The 15,539-nt window shown below is 36.6% G+C and overlaps 1 protein-coding gene across 1 annotated transcript in view; it reads right to left on the reverse strand.

Moving 5' to 3' along the window:
* Nucleotides 1-15,539, reverse strand: part of LOC139730615 (major facilitator superfamily domain-containing protein 4A-like) — an 87,714-nt gene that overhangs the window by 44,067 nt on the left and 28,108 nt on the right. The window contains exons 2-3 of the mRNA XM_071641472.1: nt 10,007-10,202; nt 6,606-6,860 (exon numbers count right to left, since the gene is read on the reverse strand). Coding sequence (XP_071497573.1) covers nt 6,606-6,860; nt 10,007-10,202 — 451 coding nt within the window. The remainder of the gene's footprint in view (nt 1-6,605; nt 6,861-10,006; nt 10,203-15,539) is intronic.

Below are 15,539 nucleotides of genomic sequence, written 5' to 3' on the forward strand. Positions count from 1 at the left end.
ACTACGCGTGAAATTATGTGGACATGATGTCCCTCCACGCATGGTGCTGCCACCCCAATTGTAACGTGTTGACTAGCCACGCACCCTACACGCACTCACTTTCGCCAGCGTCTGCTACCTCGGATTTTCTGCGTGAATTAGGGCAAAAGTTTTCAATATGTGAATCTTTATTTACACAGACTGTGCATATCACAGCACAGCCATTGGACAGTATGATGAATAATTTGTGCCAGTTGGTCATTTTTCATGCTTTGTTCATGGGCATCTTTCAAGCTGCTAACACACCAAGGTGGTTGCAATCCATTTACCTATCATAAAATGTCATACAATCATAATCAGCCTATGAAGTAAATCATAATGGCAAAGTTGGCTAAACAAATACATGCTGCCTTCAGAGAACATGTAAAACTCAGGAAAAAAACACACAAAAACTCATAACAAAAATGATACAAACTATTCTGACAAAAAAAAAATATATATATACATGTACATTTGGCTGTCATCACAACCATTGTATATCCCAATTTTCGGTCAAATTTTCAATTTTGAGATTCTCATTGATTTCGATAGTGGACATTCTGTTTTTGTGAAATTCTCAGTTTCTAATTTGGATTAATTTTTGTGTAATCATCACTCTTAATGGAATCTTGCCATTTCACTTTGTTCTAAAATTCACTTTTCTCCATAGACGCGCATGTGTAAAAACAGCGATATGCCAGCCTCTCCCACATACGACAGTTCAGATGACTGCAAATACAGTGCGCATGATAAACCAAACCATTGTATACTGGGCGCATTGACTTTGCACATAATAGGCCCGTTCACACACAAGGGAAAAAGTGAGATTTTAAAATCGTTTTTTCTTATCGCGATCAAAATTTCGAAATTTTTTCCTGTGTGGACAGAAAAATTTCACTAATTTTCGTGATCCTAATCGCGATCCAACTCGCACCATTAGTGCGATTTTTCAGAATAATCGCAATTATTTTGCCACGCGTCATGTGTGTAAGCGTGATCGAGATTCGGAAATTGGTATTTTTAATCCCATCGTTCGTAGCGCGTGAACGTCAACACTTTGGGACCACGGGGTCAGTCTTCGGTCATGCAAGTTTTGCGCATGTGCAATTTGGCCACTGATCATTCTCTCCTTGCTGCGAAGTGCGATTTTTCCTTGTGTTTGAACGGTCGAAAAAAAAAAATCGAAATTTGGATCACGATTGTAGTTTCGATTTTCGTTGTGTGTGCACGGGCCTATTATTAGTGATATTAAATGGTTCGGTGAGCACAGGTACTCTGCATCAAGTCAACCAAACTACTGGGAAGACACATGTCTCAAATGACAACGGTCTTTGCAGACTGAAAAAAAAAAAACATACATGTAGCTCTCTTGCAATATCTCTCATATTTCCAAACAATACAATTCAATGAAAACATCACACATTAAAGTAAGAATTAAAGTCTGATGTATGACAAAAATAACTGGAAATGCCAGATATAAAAGTGTAGCATTCATGGTTGAAAAAAAATGGGTAAATTTCAAATGCAATTATCTCGAAATATCATTCTTATGTGAAAATTGAAATTACGATGGTTCGGATGTTGTGTTTAAGAAAAAAAAAATTATATGGGACGCTCTTAAAATACCTTTGTTTTTTCTGTGGGGGGGGGGGGGGGAGGAGGGGGATGACCACCAATGACATATAGAAGTCTGAGGAATCATACCACTAAACATCTTTGTTGGATATTCCTTGTTGCTGCTACAAACCTGTTACACTTTTAAAACATTCCTTTTTAATGACATCATATTTTAGATATTTCAAATAACCAGCGATGGTGATCTAGATTATCAAAAATATCACTAGGAAGAGACAGCCATCAGCATTACTGAAATACATTCACTATTTGTTTGACAATCCATTACTCCATTAATTCATGCAGTAGGGATAGATTAGCACTAATGAAATCAATACTTAGTGGACTGTACACTGCTCTTCATTAATTTGGCTCAGTTCCATTGATGGACATTTTATAATTTGTGGTGTTTAATTGCTTGAATCACAATCATTGTCTAATGAAGTGTCTCATAATGACTCATCCTCCCCCCCCCCCCCCCACCGCCACAAAAAAACAAGGTAGATTCAGCAATAGCTTGGTAAATGCAAACAAGCCATAGAGCGCAATTACACATTAAGGCTTAAATGTCAAGAAAAGTGGCATGCAGCCCTGGACAAATCCATCAAATTGTGATTATTACTCCTCGCAGAGATGTGGCGTCTGAACCTCTCCTGTTATTTGTAAACAAATTGGTTCATTACAAACCAATTCCTCACCACTAGAAGCATTCGCATTTAAATGATCGTGGTATAAAAGACCAGTGTACTGTAAAGCAAGATATTTCCATGGCATTGAATTTTCATGAACTGGAGCCGATGGCCTTTTTCGCAGCATGAAATTGTCACTGGTATTCAATGAATAAAATGTAGACATGAACTTTTGTATGCATTGTGATCTCACTAATGCTGGCTCTTGAAAAAAATTGCGAAATTAAAAGGCATGGAGCATTCCTTGTTTAACAGTAATTTGTTGGCATCATTCTGATTACCAAAGTACCATGGTAATAGATACTGCAGTAATTCACTTGGTATTGTTCTCATTCACGAAATACTGTTATATTTCTGAACAGCAAGTACACCTCTCAACGTACATGTACTACAGTACATGGATATATATGTACGATACATCTTCACATCATGCAATTGCTACTAGTACGGGAGAAGACAGAAAGTGTGTCAGGTCACTTCAGAAATAACAGCTGTATGACCTGAGGTATTTGAATGCATGCAAGCACATTTTGTGCAAAGTTTTAATTACCATACTATATATTATGATATTTTCTGATGTATTCTGTGGTGTATTTGCATGTACATTATTATTATTATTATTATAATTATTATTATTATTATTATTATTATTATTACTATTATTATTATCATTGGTATTATAATTATTACCATTATCATTTTTTCGTTTTGTTTATACAGGGTGGCCCCGTCAGTAATCAAGTACTGTTTTCCAGGAGGCCCTGTAAACACATAAATGCAAGGTAACAATCACAACAAATAACATTAACATAACTCAATAAGTCGTACATCAAACAGAACAGAACTGCTCATGAAAATGAGAAAATGAGGAATGAGAATAAATGTAATAGTTTGGAACCAGGAAGGAAAAAAAAATCCAACTTACTGACTGAGTTTATAAAGAAAAATGCACCCCTATAATAAATATAAATATAAATACATTACAAATTACTGCATGAAATTTGCGATAATTCATGGTAAATTTAAATACTTCCATTGTGAGTGCAAGAGACCAAGCCCTGTCTGATTAATTCTTTTTCATTTGGGGCTCATCCAAAGCCTTCACACTAATGAAAGCCATGTGATAACTGAATATTACTCTACCTTGAACTGCAATATAAATGCTTTTTAATAATAATTCACAATTCTTGTATAGTGCATTATCATATCTATGAATGCCTTTAAATGCTTTGGTCACATGTCTTAAAAAGGACTGCAGGAAAGCCATGTCTATGTTTCCAGAGTGAATACATCACGGCAGTGAAGCAACTTGTTTGACTCATGAAGATTTGTAGCAAGTACGGGAATGTCATAAAATTGTTATACTAGGTGATGAAGTAGACTACTGTAAATGTGGATATTTTAGTGTGACTAATTTTTTTGCGCTCGGCCGGGGCAAGAAGAGTGTTGCGTGTTATTTAATTCCACGGAATCGAGACATCAACCACTGGAACATATGGCAAGCAAAAATATTTGTGTGCTTTTTAATATTTTCGCGCTAGTTTCTGGTAGTGCGAAATGTGCAAAAATTTCAACACTGCAAAAATTTCTACTTTTACAGTACTGTTTCTTTTCTAGATAGTGTAAAGTGGAATAATTATCACAAACTTACAGCTGGAGAGAATGATACCTTAATAGAAAGATATGTGGTGCATTCAAAGACAAGAGACCCGGGGGTCACGCGCTCACCTGAGTATCGCAAGTTCACCTTCCATGCATTCTTGCAGACTCTTACCTGAGAACATTCGAAACTTATGGTGGGGGTAGCTTTGAGAATGGGGGCACGGTGTCCATTTACATATTCCATCACACTGGTAAAAATACCTGCCAAGTACACTGTACTTTATAGAATGTTGGATTATTATTGAATATTCATTAATTTAGGAGGTGTGGACCCCTGGGGCCCCCAAGGAAAGCATGGTGCCCATTCAAACACTTTGAGATCTTATCCCTAAGGGAATGCTACTTGACAAGTTGGGTAAAAATCAATTATGTTGTTTTCAGCAAGAAGATGAAAATTTAGGCCCACATTTGGAACCCCCCCCCCCCCATCCCATCCCGCTTCCTTGGGTCCCAAGGGGGGGAGGCACCCCTGATTCTCCCATGAACAAATTTGAAACAACAGTCATCAATATACTGACTCATTGCATTAACTTAGCTCAATCACTTCCGGTTCTAGAGAAAATCTGTAAAGATTCCTTACAGGAGGGGGGGGGGGGGGGGGGGAAATCCTGGGGCCCCCCCAGGTGGGGCATCGTGCTTATTGATGGAAATTGAGATTCTATCCCCTAGGGATGCTACCTACCAAGTGTAGGGTTTCAAGAAAAAGATGAAAAATTACAATTTCAGTCCAAATTTAGGCCCCCTGGGGCCCCCAGGTGGGACATGGTACTCATTTGATGGGATGAGATTCTTTCCCCCTAGGGATGCTACCTGCCAACTTCGGTGAAAATTCATAATGGCATTTTCAAGGAAAAAGATGAAAATGTACAATTTCGGCCCCATTAGGACCCCTTCCCACCCCCTCCCCTGGGTCCCAAGGGGGGCACCCCTGATTCCGCCATGAACAAACTTGAAACTACAGTCATCAATGTACTAATTCATAGTATTAACTTAGCTCTATCACTTCTGGTTCTAGAGAAGAAGATTTTGTAAGATTCCTTAATTTTGGGGGGTTGGGGCCCCTCTGAGGGCCCCCAGGTGGGGCATGGTGCCCACTTGAAGAAATTCAGATCCTATCCCCCTAGGAATGCTACCTGCCCAGTTTGGTGAAAATCGGTCAAGGGGTTCTCAAGAAGAAGATGAAAATGTAAAAGTTTACGCATGACGCACGACGCACGACGCACGCCGGACGAAGAGCGATCGCAATAGCTCACTTGAGCCTTCGGCTCAGGTGAGCTATAAACAGAAAAGGCATCTTTAGCAGAGATTTCATGATTTGAATGATATTATTGTAGAAATGAATATGCATAACACTTATGGATAAGCACAAGCAGCTTTTTCTTGCACAAATAGGAATTACACAAGTCATTCTGTGCACAATGACTACGACACACTTCCATCTGGCTTGTCATTCATGTCTGCTTTCTACATTGCTAATTTTGATGAGTGTGTCTAAAACATGTTTACAGTAGACTACATATTTTTGTTACCCCTTTTCAAACAGGACAGTCATCCTTATATAATTCCAAAAAAAACAACAACTACTGTATGAACAACTTTTGCATGAACAAGATTTTTTTCCAGCTATTCTCAACTAACTCACTAACATCTACATACCTAACATCAAAGCTGTCACAGTATTCATGGATAGGTGTAGATTCAGAAAAAGCTTGGTAAATGCAAATATGAAGTTGCAGTCCTCTACGTTATCTGTAAGGCCTTAATCCCATCCCATGGTGTAACATTAGTTGTTAAAAAGATAGGAAGGACACCAAGAGTAACAAGTTTTAACTCATGGGAAACTAGATATTTCCATATACTCTTTTAACATTTTCAGTGGGATTTTTGATACTCCCACTGCAAAGCATATTGTATTTTCAGGGAATCAAATCTGAAAATGACATTCTATATATTTGAAATAAGTACACAAACTGAATTCTTCCTCTATGCTGTGTCTGCACATCACACTTTTGTTGTTAAAAAATAAGCCATTTTCTTCAACAAAATGTGCCACAGCAAAGAAAATCATAAAATTATGACCAACTTAACGTCTTTCACATATGGTACATAAAAGATTTTTGTTCAAAAAATACCATAGCTAAATTTGAAACAAAGGAAACATGCCATTTTGCAAATGTCTGTGCTTATTTCTCTCCAGTATTGTAAAAACCAATTTGAGAAGACATTTTGCAGGTTTTTTGCTTTTTATGCATTTTATCCACAATTTCCAGGCTGGGTTGGACTTAAGTTTTGTTAAAGTGATTCTAAAAATATGACCCAATGATCCCTATAGTGTGAGGCTGTGTGATTTGCATTATAATGGTTGGAACTAACATCATGGTTGTCATTCAGTAAAACAAGAGAAACCTTCATATTTAATAAGTTTCTTCAAGGTCAAAGTTTGATTAAACCTCTACCATTCTTCTTGTCTAATCAGATTCAATTTATGAAAGCTTACTTGAACATGACATGAATTACACTTTAACTTTCATCTGGTTGACTTGATTCACTGCAAAGATGCTGATGGACACACAGAACGAAGATCAATGCTTAAAAATGTATCTAATGAAGATATATACACACCTGGAAAGCAGCCATGATCCAGAAGGCATATTTGACATTTGTTTGTTCCTGGGCGTCTTCAAGGGAATTAATGGTGGGTAGAATTTCCTTTAGGCTGGAAACATCGCTACTACTACGCACTACAATGGGTAGCATAGATTCACTGGAGTTGGAGGAGACATTGGACACCATCTGTGAGCAGTCTGTGTTGAGAAGAAACGGCTCTGCAAGGAGTGGACTGATGACTGCCCCAAGACCATAGCAGAAATGGAGTGCCTGTAGGTGATTACAGTCAGACTTCATCTACTTACATCTCAAACAGGAAATATGCTCAATTATAGTAAAAAGCAGATTAACCCTCTGCATGCCACATTAATTCCTGTCCATTGGTATTTAAATGTGTGATATTTTGTGCACATCTGACTCATTATCACAGAAAGGGTTCATGATTTTTGAAATATCAAATGCTACAGAATTTGTTTCTCTTTGTAACACTTCTAATTCCTCACAGAGTCAGTATTGATAACAGCTTGTAGCCCACATTCAGAGAGTAATACAGAATTAAAGACAAAGGCCTGAATTCATGAAGGTGGTACAAATGAAACCATGGTTTAAACCATGGACAAAAACCATGGAGCGCCAAGTGTCGCATGGAATATTTCGTTACAAAATCAGTCATTTCGTCGATTAAATTATTATTCTGTAACGAAAATATAACATTTTGTAACTAAATGAACATATCGTCCACGACATGATTGATAATTTCGTTAACGAAACGGTCATTGTGTCAACGAAATGACCAATTTCGTAACAAAATATTCCGTGCGACACTTGGCGCTCCATGGTTTTTGTCCATGGTTTAAACCATGGTTTCATTTGTACCACCTTCGTGAATTCGGGCCAAAGTGGGTGCTATTCCCCAAACATACTAACTTATACAAGATATATCACATACCACAAATCTCAGTCATTCTATATTGGCTACATGTATCAAACTCTTTGAAACTCAATGGGAACGTGGTTCAAATGTTCACAGAAATAATAAAAAAAAAAAAAAACTAAAGGAGCTCTCACAGTACTTGATGTTATCAGAAGAATGCTGACATTTCTTAATGAGAGAGAGTAGAATAATCTTCAGCTCCACTGATCATTTTATTATCCTGATAACATATTCTGTCTTAACATACATTAGGTGATAACCAACTAAATCTTTGATCACTTTGATGTGCTTGATTTTAGCCAGAACCATTCTTTTCATGTTGTAATGTAGACCAATTATCCCGGTTTGCGGCAGGAGCAGTTTCATTCATTGATGAAATGCCCAATCATGTGCGAGAGTACTCTCCCTTCCCATGACATGTGTGAGTAACATCCGCTTCTCTTCTATGTAAGTGGGACTAAGCACATTCGACTCTGTTTCACTGAAAAACAATAGGAAATACCACAGGATGACTCTCAAGCCAGTAAGTTTGCAAGATACTTATTGGTAGGCCCTATATTAAGGCCATATAGACATACCTAGATCAATTCAAAATACTGTAAAAGTGGAAATTTTCGCAGTGTTGAAATTTTCGCGCATTTTGCGCAACCAGAAGCCAGCACGAAAATAAAAGCACGCGAATATTTTTGCTTACGTATGTTCATGTACTTGGTGTCTTGATTCCGCGGAATTAAAAACACGCGAAACTCTTCTCACCCGGCAAAGCGCGAAAAATTAGTCGCGCGAAAATACCCACTTTTACAGTAGATGCTTTTGAGATCAATTTCATGTGATGTCAGAGAGTAATAATAACAATAATAATAATAATAATGATAATAATAATAATAATGATAATAATAATAATGATAATAATAATACCACTACTACTACTACTACTACTACTACTACTACTACTACTACTACTACTACTACTACTACTGATAATAATAATGATGTATTATTTATCCAGGGTAGCCTCCTTAGTCTTGGCCACTGCACTAGCAGAGGCCCCTGCCATTATTACTACCCCAGTGTTGCCAGGTACAAATTTATACACCTAGGTCAAGAGTGACATAGTGGATAAAAACATCTTGTCCAAGGATGTGAGCACTGGGGGAGAATCGAAGTCAGGTCCTCCAATGGGGAGTAGACAGTCTTATCCACTATGCCACATTGCCCCCGAAGAGTAAAAGAGTGACTTTCCACTCCTGATCACTGCAAATACATAAATTAATGATCAAACAAGGTTTTTAGGGGAGGCCACAAATAGGACTGTGATAGAGGGCTTGTATTCCAGTTTATATCAGATGGCATATCAGACATGCATTCACTGCATGAATGCAATCTGCTGGTGCTGTCATAACCTAGCCTTTTACATTGTATCATGTGCACCATCTAGCGCCTCACACTGCATACTGAAACACTACCCTGCCGCAAAGAGGGACCACACACCAACTGGTCACTCTTGATCATTCAAATCACTAGTAGCTGATATGGGTGTTGTGCGTGTTGAGGGAGTTGAGAATGGTTCTCCAATAATAGTTTTTTTTTTACATTAGAAAAAATAAGATATCTGTAGAACAAAAATTGTAAACTTACTTCATAATAGACTTATACTTTATCATCAACCTTTGACAACATATGACACCTTGTCTTTGCCTTTCAACTACTTTGCGGCAAACAATTCCTAAATTTTGTTCCTATAATTACAGGAACTAGAATGCATACTAAGAATTGTTTTACATTCAGGGAGTTTTAGCATGGAGTGTTCTTAAACTGTGGTTCTGTAGGTATGATTCACGGTATCCTAATACTGCATTAAAAATGTGGTAAATGTCCTTTGTATAAATTGTATACAAATGTTGATAATGCAAATTTATGACACTCATACACATCTAATACTTCTAGACTGGTGAATAGTGGCCTAGATCTTGTTTGAAATGGAGAAAATCGCTCTCACAGCCATTTTTTTTTTTTTTTTTTTTTTGCGTGTGTGTGTATGTGTCAGCAATATACAATATAGGAAGCTTTTGTAACCACTTCCCCAAATTTTAATTCCACAAAGTATACTGGTATGTGATTGTATAAAGAATTTAAACAAAAGTATGAGAACATGTCTGGGCACATAATATCGCAACTTAAAAAGCAAACCAATATTATGCCCGATGCATTTATCAATACATCAAATTTAGTCCTTCTACATCAAGGCAACATCAGTTTGAATTCCTAATTAGTATGAGTCATAAGAATAACAATCTTCCTGTGCTAAAGATGGGTCATGGCATTATAGAAATATTGTCAAAGTACATGTAAGAACTTGCATTGCTTTGTGACCATCCAAAGACATAGTTATATATTTGAAATGCTCTTCCCCATTTTGAAGGACACAAAATAGCAAATTTGTGTTTTAAAATTATATCGTGTACGCAGTCTGAAGACTCACCTGGAGAAATGGAGAGACCAGTTTGCCATAGATCTTTAGGAGCGAGACATTGGCCACTGTGTCAATGATGCCCATAAAGAAACCCATGATGGCAAGGTCGACAAGGAGGATGACGAGGGTGTCACATTTGGGGATCAAGCTGAGTGTGATGCCTATCATAGTGTTGGCCACGAGGAGGATGGGGTCTGCACAGTACCTGCACAAGGATTGACCGCAATCATACAGGTTAGGACATCTGGTCAGAGAGAATGACATAGTCTTTCATGCACATGTGGATTGAGCAATATTAGTAGAACCCATCAGTGAAAGTTGAAGGAACATTGGACAATCCCGTCAAAAGTTATGAATTTTTGAAGTTTTTGGTGCTGCCACCACTGGATGAGAAGACTACCACAGATCATGACATCGCATATATGGAACCATGAAAGAAAATATAGAGAAAATTCAAAAAAAAGAAACCTTTTTCAGTTTTCTAGCATAATGAAAGAGTACTATAGACTTATCTCTTCCACAAAACAAGGGGAATATTATTACTCTTGACATATGTCAGTAACAAATTTAGGGGATGTGTACTTTTCTTGTAAAATGCTATTTTGTGGAATTTCTTTGTATTTTCTTCTTATCATTTCCATATTTGAGGTCATGATCTGTAGTAGTCTTCTCATCTAGTGGTGGTGGCATCAAAACTCATATTCATAACTTTTATATGGATTATCTGATTTTCCTCAAACCTTCACTGGCAGGTTCTACTAATATTGCTGCATTCACTCTACCCACAAGTACTTTTTGGGTTTCATTTCCCTGTAAGTAAAAACATTTCTTCATCATAAAAAAAACATTTAACACTTCCTTACTATAGGCTTTTATAACATAATCTAGACTTATCTCATCAAATAACCTGATGACTATATCTATTTGAATATTTTTAAACTTGGGTAATAAATTATTGGAGAAAATGTTTCTGCATTATTAAATATGTGTCACAATTGATGTCTACACTCTGATTTACAATTCAAAGCACAGCCCTTCAATTGACTTTGACATCATTGATCCCGCCAAAGACTTACTACTCAAAATATCATAAATTCTGTAATTTATGCAAAGAAACAGAAAAGCATATTCATTGACACCATCACAGATGTTGTTTACATTCCATTGTTTGCTTGTTAAAAAATAAGAGGACATAAACTCTAAACTTATGAATATAATGAACTGATTCAGTTGTTACACAAATGAAGGTTTATCTGACATTACCACTAATCAGAATGAATCACGAATCTATCTACTACTGGTGCTGAAGGAATAACCGTAAACAACTTGACCTTTTTTTCTCCTAATCGAGGCTCAAAGATAGTATAATGGGAAAAAGATTTCCATATAATCTATTTGCATGCTTTTCTTGAATAACTATCACTCACAAGTTGAACTCTATTTTCAGATGACAGCAAGGAATAGACAAAGTGGATTCAATAATGGAATCAGATGATTCTTTAACACAGTTCTCATAGTCACATAGCCATTAAACCAGATTTTAGTATTTGTTGGGTTACTGTACTTGATGTACACAGCTCTCACTAATAACTTGGTCTACCAGTGATGCAAACTGAATCAGCCTGACCAGTTTAGCAATCTACAAGGCAACTTTTTAATCAGTGTAAAATTCTAATGAAGTACTGACATATAAAGACCAGATTACTTTATCTGTACAGAAGGTGACATGAAAATCGTTTCCATATAAATAATATAATCTCAAGGATTTCAACCTATAATTTTATGCCACTCCACACCATCGAATTGCAAAAAGAAAATTTACAGAACAAAACAAAATTATACTGATCATTAATGATGATACTACTACTTTATTTTTTGCAATTTTTCCATCAGTGTATTAAAGTGCTTATGGTTGATAGCCAACATACTTAGATCCTTCTTACATGCAGATATGGAGGTCAATTGTCTCAGTTCTGCAGAATAGTGTTCTGAAAATTGGAAAAAGCTATGTTAAATGATTTTCATTGTTTGTCTCTTGAAGTGTCTCCTAGAGCCATGCTTTTCAACTTGTGAGCCATGATGCTCTTGCAGCGATTTTGGTCAAAAATGAAATTAAAAGAAAAAAATTAATCTAACTGGACCTAAAAAAAGAAAAAAGAAAAAAGTTGTTGGAAATAAATTGGGTCTCAGCTCAAAAAAGGGTGAGAAGCAAGGTCCTAGAGAATAGGCCTACAGAGTGAATATATGCTGTACACTATTTGACAACAAAAAATTCAATGGCCAGTCCTGCTATCACTTACAGCCTTGTAACGATCTCTGTACATACACTTAATGGGAAGGACAAACAAAATGGTCCTAGTGATGACATTCAGGGAGATAACATGTCAGACAACACAGGTTGGAATACTGTACAGCATTCATGGCTGGATCATATAAGGATCACAGCAACTATAAGTGTTTGATTTGTAGATGGTTGTTATGTGATTGAAAGGATGTGTGAATTATTTCATTCTAAATAATGGATTAAAATCCCTATACAGACTGTAATATGTATTTCCCCATTCACCATGTAATAGATAACTGGCTGGATGAAATGAAAGAATTACTACACTTTTCTAAAGCAACATTTCAAAGTTCTATGAGACATTTGAAAGTTCTATGAGACTCAACTTCATTGACTGTGTGAGCTACTCAGTTTCATTTTCTTGCCCACAAGAACTGTTAACTGCACTAAGAAAACATTATCATTACACTTTCAATACTATGAAGAAATTTACAACACTAGAAATTTAAGGAAGCTGATTTTGTTCCAAAGTGACTTCTATATATATTGAGCCAAGACATACACATGCACACACATAATATGTAATGCCCAGTGACTGACATCAGAACCACTGCTTAACTGACATTGAATGCATTCTAAATGACCAGTTGCCAGCCATGCCCTGACTGATGAACAGACATTGTATTCTGGTCAAATGGACCAGAATAAGTGGATTTATTAAGTTATATGGCCTAGTCTTTCTTGGGACAATAGAGAGTAGAGATGTATGGAGCTATTCAAGACTTCAAGATTTCCTGTTCTTTCTTTCAGGGGAAGATAATACAAAAACCTGAAATTAACAAAATCATTCATTTTATTTTTTTATCATCATTATTACTTTTTTTAATATGCAATTTGTGGCAATGCAATAAGTTGTGGGCACTTTGTTGATATCATCCTTACTCTCTATACTTTTGTGGATAGTATTTTCTTGCTTTAACAAAGAACATTCATCCATCCAGACACTTTATATTTGGGTGCAGTGGGCAAAAACCAAAACTTGATTAGCAATGACTCTGACAAATCATGTGGATAAATCAGCTAATTGTTGTACAATGCCTTTCAAATCCCATCGGGATCATATAATATCGATGTTGCCATAACAACATTTGATGATATACCTTTGTTCCTTCTTTTTCAAGGATTTTGTAGGTAGATTATATTGTGAGACATGAAAAGCATGAATTATCATGCTTATCTGAATCCTAGTTACCTGAACCTTTTTTGAAATTAGCAAGTATGGTTAAATCAGATATTGAACTCACATACAGCATAAAATGTACAATAGGCTTAAATATACCAGGTACATTATCAGGTTAGCTCTTCATTAAAATCATTAAAACAAGTCAATTTTGCCATCTGAGAGTAACCATGATTCATTCTTGATTCATGATTCATCTGATAGTTCTATTGCATAGATTTTGAAGTCCTTTGTGGCAGATACAGTTTTTTTTAAAGGGAATTACCAACACACACACACACACACACACACACACACACACAAATGTTTGTAGATTCAGTAAATGCAGGAATACTAACTAGTACATATCAGTGAAGTTTAATGAAAACAGTTATTATATATATCACCACTTTTTTAATTTTGGTTAAATCCATGTGCTTCATGCTGGATAAGAAGAATACAACAGTTCGTCACAATACAAAAGAACAACAGTATAAAGAAGATTAAAGAGAATTTCTAGCATAATGAAAGAGTACTTCACTTACCACTTTCAGGAAGGGGGAATGATATTACCTTTTATATATTACCAGTAAATTATTGAAGGAGTGTGTACTTTTCACACACAAACACACAAAATTGTAGTAGTCTTTTTATCCAGTTATGATGACAAGAATTTAACCACAACTTTCTACATTCATAACTTTTGAACAGATTGTTGATTTTTTTTTCAATTTTACTGTACTGTGCTACTACTTTCTGTATTCACTGAATCTACATATGTATTTGACTATAAAGTGCCTTTTAAGGCAGCTGGACAGCACTCTAATGTAATGATTTTATACATTACATATAATCCACAGTTTTAACACATTTTTTTCCTTTTCTTTTTCCTTTTAGCATTTGCAAAAGGTATCATCTACAATAACCCTTTATATGCAGAGCTGCAATGCTGTTTTTCCCCCCAGCCCAAGTAGGTTACTGACCGCTGTTTTCCAAATTATGTTTCTGTCTGATCTTATTGCCAATGAGTATCAGCACTTGATGTGGTTTGGATTTCACAAAAAGACAAACAAACAAGTGATTATTTCTTCCATGGTCCTGAAGGCATTCCATCTGAGGTATTGTTGACTGTTGAGCATCAAACTATCACATACACTCACACTAGACATCATGTATTCATGGGTGTCATAATGAATTCATGAACAACTGATCACAGTACTGATCACGTACAGCACACGGATCACATACTGTACACATAGTTTGGCCTACAGCATGTTTCATACTTCCTGATACATTGAAGAGTGAACAGAGAACACAAACTGGGAGGCAGTTCACCCCTATGGTGCCACAGACACTAATTACCATAATACTCGACTTAACCACTCCCTGTACTATATGGGACTATGTGACAAGAGGTCATGAATCCAATGCATAATTGAAAGCAGTACATTCATTGCCATTAGTTTTGTTACAAACATCCTGAGAAAAGTCTCTGTTGACAGTTCTAAGTTGAGATCACCAAATAAGAAAAATACTGCGGTGGACAAGCTGATGTGAGGTCTACAATGATTCTCTCTGAGACACAACAGCATTTGCAAGGTTTACGTGTACAAACATTTCACATTCAAACTTGCAACAGCTCTTCTGAAATTTTGCCACCTTGTAATTTTAATAAAATGCATGAAATACTTCGAGTCAAGACTCATGTGTAAGAAGCAATGGGGCAACAAGAATCTAGTGTGTCTCCCCAGTTTTCATGGCCCATGAAACAATAATTGTCTGACCCATGCTAACATCAAAATAGTGCTGATGTGATAGCATGATGTATAACTATGGCTAACATGAGGGGGAAGATTCGTGTCTCCACGCTTGATCAGCTCTGATGCAATATGCAGGCAATGCACTTTGACTAGGTGAACGGATATCACATCGCTCTCGTGAGGTCCCATGAGGGCCCCACAAGCCTCTGCCATCACCGGAATCTCCATTTCATCCAGAGGCACGTCATGGCATGCATTCTCACATGCACACACAACCAA

Source organism: Diadema antillarum, unplaced genomic scaffold, assembly GCF_040938485.1.
Source record: "Diadema antillarum isolate AM-2024a unplaced genomic scaffold, OU_Dant_1.0 seq00000322_RagTag, whole genome shotgun sequence".
Lineage (NCBI taxonomy): Eukaryota > Metazoa > Echinodermata > Echinoidea > Diadematoida > Diadematidae > Diadema > Diadema antillarum.